Source organism: Chenopodium album, chromosome 27 (genome assembly GCF_948465745.1).
Source record: "Chenopodium album chromosome 27, dcCheAlbu1.1, whole genome shotgun sequence".
In the NCBI taxonomy this organism is placed as follows: domain Eukaryota; kingdom Viridiplantae; phylum Streptophyta; class Magnoliopsida; order Caryophyllales; family Amaranthaceae; genus Chenopodium; species Chenopodium album.
Window position 1 is genome coordinate 31,159,482 of NC_137860.1, and position 6,000 is coordinate 31,165,481.

At 32.6% G+C, this 6,000-nt stretch overlaps 1 protein-coding gene across 1 annotated transcript; it reads left to right on the forward strand.

The window, feature by feature from the left end:
• Positions 1-2,075: 2,075 nt before the first annotated feature.
• On the forward strand, positions 2,076-3,101 carry LOC145620043 (putative F-box/FBD/LRR-repeat protein At3g23955). The gene has a single exon (XM_081674698.1). It carries the CDS (start codon positions 2,076-2,078, stop codon positions 3,099-3,101), a length of 1,026 nt encoding a protein of 341 aa, XP_081530824.1.
• Positions 3,102-6,000: the final 2,899 nt, after the last annotated feature.

Consider the following 6,000-nt stretch of genomic DNA (forward strand, 5'->3'; position numbering starts at 1 on the left):
TGGAATAAAAAGAACATGTTAGTGTTTGAAAAAGAACAAGCCAGTATTTGAAAAAGAACATGCTAGTATTTGAAAAAGAACATGCATAATAGCGTTTAACAAAAGAACATGTTTGTGTTTGACAAAGAACATGACCTTCAAAGAGAACAATAGGCATATTTTAAAGAACATGTAATTAAAAGAACATGTTAGTGTTTGAAAAAGAACAAGCTAGTGTTTGAAAAATTAACCTTGCTTTGTTATCTTCCAGTTGGCTTCAATTCATTACTATTCTTCTTTCTCCTCTACTTGTTCTTTTTTGAACAACTTGTACTTTAGGTTTAATTATTTCTTTTTTTTTTTTAAAAAAAAACCCCAAATTCACAAAATTAAACACTTTGTCTTTAAAATTATTGACGAAAAACAATTTGCATACATGTATAAAATTTATACTTACATTTTACTTGAATCCACCATTTGTTTAAGTTTGAAGGTTGAATTGTTGAAATAAGTTCAATTTTTTCTTGGGTTTCACTTTGAAGATGAACAATTTTGCTATTTTGAAATTTTTTTGAAAAATAGAAAAAGATAAATGAGAAAAGTTATGGAGAGAGAAAATGAGTACTTTGGAAATGATTTTTACCCAAATTCATTGAAATTCTTAAATGAAAATGATGGTGTAAAGGAGAGTAAAAATTGGCAGCAAAAAAGAGAGTGATAGGAAGAAAAAGAGGAGTGAGAAATTGCAGGAGAAGAGAGTGATGGATTTGTAGTTGCAAGAAAATAAAAACATGTTCATTTTTTACCCATGTTCTTTTAAATATACTAAATGTTCTTTTGGGTGCACCATGAGCATAGTATAAGGGCTCACACTTTATGTCAAATAAAACTCATAGTTGAATATTTAAAATTAGCAAATTTCTTTTAGAGTTGTTGAGTTTAAATACCAACTTATTAATATCCTTTGCAAAAAAAATTCTTTCCTAAAAAAACTCATTCAAATAATTAAGTAAACTTATAGTAATTTTTTTTTTTTTTTTTTTTTTTTTTTTTTTTGTAATTTATAGTATTATATACTCACCCAATTTTGTAATATAGTATGTGAATATATCATAAATGGATGTAAAAATAACTTATTTATAAGATATTATATTGTGTAGCTCACCATCTTGCAAGATTAGTGCCGGTTGGTGTAGAGCAATGTTGGGAAAATCATGTCCCTAGTGATATTTCCCCGTATGTACTTGTTGATATTCTTACTATTTAAATAAATTGCTCTAACCGGTTTTCAAAAAAAGATATTATATTGAAAATTATCATCTATTTTATATATATGGAATATTCGAAAACCTATTAAAGATAAAAATCTAAAATATTTTTCTATCTTATATTCGCTTATCTAATTTATACATAAGATTCAAAGTCCTAGCATAGATCAAATTCTAAAATAGATTGTTATCCTTAAAAATCTATCTTAAATTCTCTTATTAACGTCATATGTGTCATATTTAATTTTAAAACATGATATGATTCTTAGACTTATTAAAAAAAAAATCCACCAAAATTTAAAGTTACTATGTTAAAATAATAATAATAATAATAATAATAATAATAATAATAATAATAATAATAATAATAATAATAATAATAATAATAATAATAATAAAAAATTATTTTGAATTTATGCGTGAGCTTTTGAGTCCAGGTTGAGTAGTTCGTGAGACGGCTAGTCTCATTAACAACCCTACGGGCTAGGGCCCTACATAAGTTCATAGGCCCTTGCAATGCGGTCTCTGTTTCTCCTGCTAAAAAAAAAATCTGAATTATGAAACAAGCACGTACTTTTCTCTTCACTTAAACCCTAAATTCCCCTTCAAAATTGAAACCCTATTGAGGATATAATTTAGAAAATTATGTGATATATTTTGTGCCTATATTTTGTGTCTAGAATATAATCTTTCTAGTATCTTTTGATATTTCCTAATTCTATCGTATTAGGGAAACCCAACCAAGATAAACTACAAATTTTAGCTGATTTAGTCCTACGAATTCAGATGACGTCAGTGTCAAAAAAAAAAAAAAAAGGAAGAATTCAGATGACGCCGAAACTATCAACAGACCTCGGAAACATGAAGAATGGAGATAGATTGAGCTCTCTCCCAGATAACCTCCTTATCAGCATACTCAATCTCCTCCCCATCAATTCCGCTGCCGCTACCTCCGTCTTATCTCACCGTTGGCGCTACCTCTGGACCCACATCACCCACCTCTCTATTGAATTCAACTTTAACTTTCCCGATGAGATCAATCTTCCTAATTTGGAGGAACTTAATCTGCGTCTTTGTGACACTAATCGTGTTCTGTTGCGTACTCTTTTAAAATCCTGCCCGCTTTTGAAATGTCTACGCCTGTCTGTTATGTTTGAGGAGGATGACTACGTTGTTGATATTGTTGCCCCGAATCTCGAGGATTTGAAAATATGTATGGAATCGCACAGCCATGACTGCATTTTTTCTGTTGATGCTCCTAACCTCCAGCGTTTTCAGACAACTGATCCGTTACCTATTTATCACTTTGTGAATAAACTTAGTGTGCTACAACAAGCTATTGTTGCCATACCTGAGTATTTTAGCGATGAACGAGACGATTATCTTAGCCGGATGGTACCACTTTTCCAAGGGATATCTTGTGCTAGATACCTTACCTTCAAAGGCATTTTCCGGGGTCTTTATCTTATGGATGTTGCCCTGCCAGTCTTTGATAATCTCATCGATTTAAGAATAGGTGATTTCCGTTTGAAATCGGATACTCAAGTTCCAAGTTGTTTGCTAAGTAATCTTAAGATGGTAACGATATCGGATATAGAGCCAAATGACCACGGGATTAAGTTGCTGGAAGAGTTTCTAAGAAATGCAACTGTTTTGGAGCAGCTTGATGTGTCTGTTCATTCGGATGGGGATATAATAAATAAAGTACAGATGGAATACAAGTTTTGTATGAAGCTTTTCAGGCTTCCAAGGAGTTCATCAAACTGTTTGATTAACTTCTCCGGTAGTATAATAACTGCATCAAGTGATAATTTCAAAGATGGTAGACTTAAATGTCTCATCGGAGTTGAATGACTATTCGGAAATGCAGGTCAGCTACACATATGCTCATCTGTGGTATCATGTGCTTTTCATTTTGCAAGTACTAATTTTTGTACTTGTATTGCCTAACATTAATCACTTATGCATTTGCCTGGATTTGAGCCATGTGATAAATTATCTGCATATTAGCTTGAGTTGGTATATCAGTTTTGGTATTTACATACATTCATAAAGAAAGTACGAGTATATCAGTATTGCACCCCCCACATATCTTGAACATTGTAGCATTTTTCAATTTTAAGGGAGTTTTGTCCAGTTCATGACTTAATTTTGGTGTGTTAGTAAATTTTAAGTTGTATAATTAGCTCTAGAAATGAGATTTAGTGGACAAGATAGTCTACTGAATTGGTATATTTGCAAATTAGTAATTCTTTCTGGTGTAACTTGGTTAATGATGAACTATATATAAACTTTGTTGATTATTTTATTGAGTTGTGGCTATCTTTTTGTGCATCCTTTGACTGAGAACTTGGTATTCTTTATTTTTCTCCTCTAATGCATTGCATCAACTTGTTTTGACATGGCCGACATGGCAAAGCAGATTGTCAAAACAATTGCTTAATTCCATCTGATCTGATTATTTAACTTGATATTAAGCTCTGATTGTTTATACTTTGCAGGTTCAGAAAGCCATCAAGACCCAAAAAAAAAAAACTAACTGTTCCTATGTGCTAAGGTGTGAGGTGGGTGTTGCAGGTTCCTAAGGCAGCCTCAGAATTATGATCAAAGTTGCAGCAACTTAGATAAATGGTGGAAGATGTAAACTATTCAACACTAATTTAGACAAAAATCATTTGAATCTTATCTTAGTCTTATTAAGTGAATTTGTCTTTATTATTACAATTGTGATTTACAATTGAGAATTTTTTTTTTCCCTTCAAGTTATAGTTATTAGGAATAATGAATGCAATGATTGTATATCTGTACTTATAGTTATTTCACTATTTGTAACGGGCAAACATGTTTCCGTTACGAATAACGGGGTTAGTTGTAGCATGCAAAGCCCGTTACAAATAAAAATTTATTTTTCCCGTTACAAATAACATTTTTATCTACAAGGGCCATATACTGCCTGTTACGAAAAGCCTATTTTTGCCCGTTACGAGTAGACTTTTTTCCATTAGTTATATATATATATATATATATATATATATATATATATATATATATATATATATATATATATATATATATTCACACTTCATATATTGTTATGTTTTCAATTTTAATTAAGTAGTGTTACTTTTATTTTCACAAAAAAAAAAAAAAAAAAAATGTTACTTTTATAAATTGGATTGGATGTCTTAAAATTGCTGCATTTTTAAAGCCAATTTTCAACAAAGAGTTAAATTTTACGGAGTAAAATTGTTTTTGGGCCCCATTGCAATATTTCTCAGGTGATCTCTCCTACACTCCTACACAGTCGCCGGTAACAAACACAGTTACTTACTTTCTCCTTTACTAAACCCTAATTTCCCCCCCTTTTTTTTCAAATAAAAAACCCCAAATTTTCCCTTCAAACCTCAAACCCTTTCCAAGATATACAAATTTGTAGCTCATTTATTTCAAGAATCGTCTTCAGAATTCAGATGAATCCAGCCCAGAAGAAGACGAAATTGAATGTGACTCGAGAATCAATCGAGGCTTGGCATATAAGCTAAGGGGAAGAATTGCTTGTGTTAAGCAAGGAAGCATTGGATGGGTCAACTTCAACTGGGCATATCTCTCAAACTACTTAGAGTTTTGAGGTGATTCAAGTTGGAGGTGAAAGCTTGTTTCAAGAGCTTTTCAATGATAGGTCATAAGCTTAATTCCGATAAGAAACGAGGAAGTTATAGCTGTTTTACTACGGGCTGTCTGTGCTGATGCGAACAGGGGAAGCACGTCCGTGCCATATTTGGCACGTCCGTGCCATATTTGGCAGTAGCTACTGAAATGAGTTATCTGGGCTTGCACGTCCGTGCCATATTTGGCACGTCCGTGCCTTCCTGATACCCTGTCCAGATCTGTCGGGGGTATAAATACTCATTAAGGGTATTTTGTTTATTATCCCTAAAAATTGAGTGAAACACAATTAGAGCTAGGGTTCTTGTTCTTGAAATCCTTGTGCTTTAGAGTGGAAATTAGTGAGAGATTACTCTTGTAAACACTAATTGAAATCAATACAAACATTCTCCTTGTTCTTGGGTGGGTTTTATAGTCTTCAAGTAATTGCTTGAAGGATTTTCCCACCTTCCAATTTTTTGTCTCTTTTACTATCAAATTTCCTTATTGTTTTTGCTAATTACTTTAATTATCAACCATTTGCTCTATCAAATTGGTATCAGAGCTAGGTTAGATCCTTGGGTAAAATTAGGGCTTGTTCTTGGTTGATTGAAAATTGAAGGTATTTTGGCCATGGGAGGTTCAAAATTTGATATTGAGAAATTTGATCGGTCAATCAACTTTGGGTTATGGAAGTTGAAGATGAATGCCATTTTGGTTCAAAATGGCTTGGATGAGGCAATGCTTGGGATTAAGAAGAAGCCTTCGGCTATGTCGGAGGAGGAATTCTTAAAGTTAGACAAGAAAGCTCTCTCCTTGATTCAATTGAGCGTTTCTAATGAGGTGTTGAGGGAGGTAGCGAAGGAAACAACGGCAGCGGGGTTATGGTTGAAGCTTGAGTCGCTTTACATGACAAAATCGGTAACCAATCGACTTTTGTTGAAGAGCAAACTACATGACCTCAAACTTGAAGAAGGTAAATCCTTGAAATCTCATCTTGATGAGTTTGATTCTATAGTTATGGACTTGCATAATATAGATGTTACTTTAGATGATGAAGATTTAGCTATACGTTTGTTGTGTTCATTGCCTCCCGATTATAAGCATT

Excerpts from the sequence above, each read along its gene's own strand:
- LOC145620043 (XM_081674698.1), top strand. The coding sequence starts at position 2,076 with ATGACGCCGAAACTATCAACAGACCTCGGAAACATGAAGAATGGAGAT.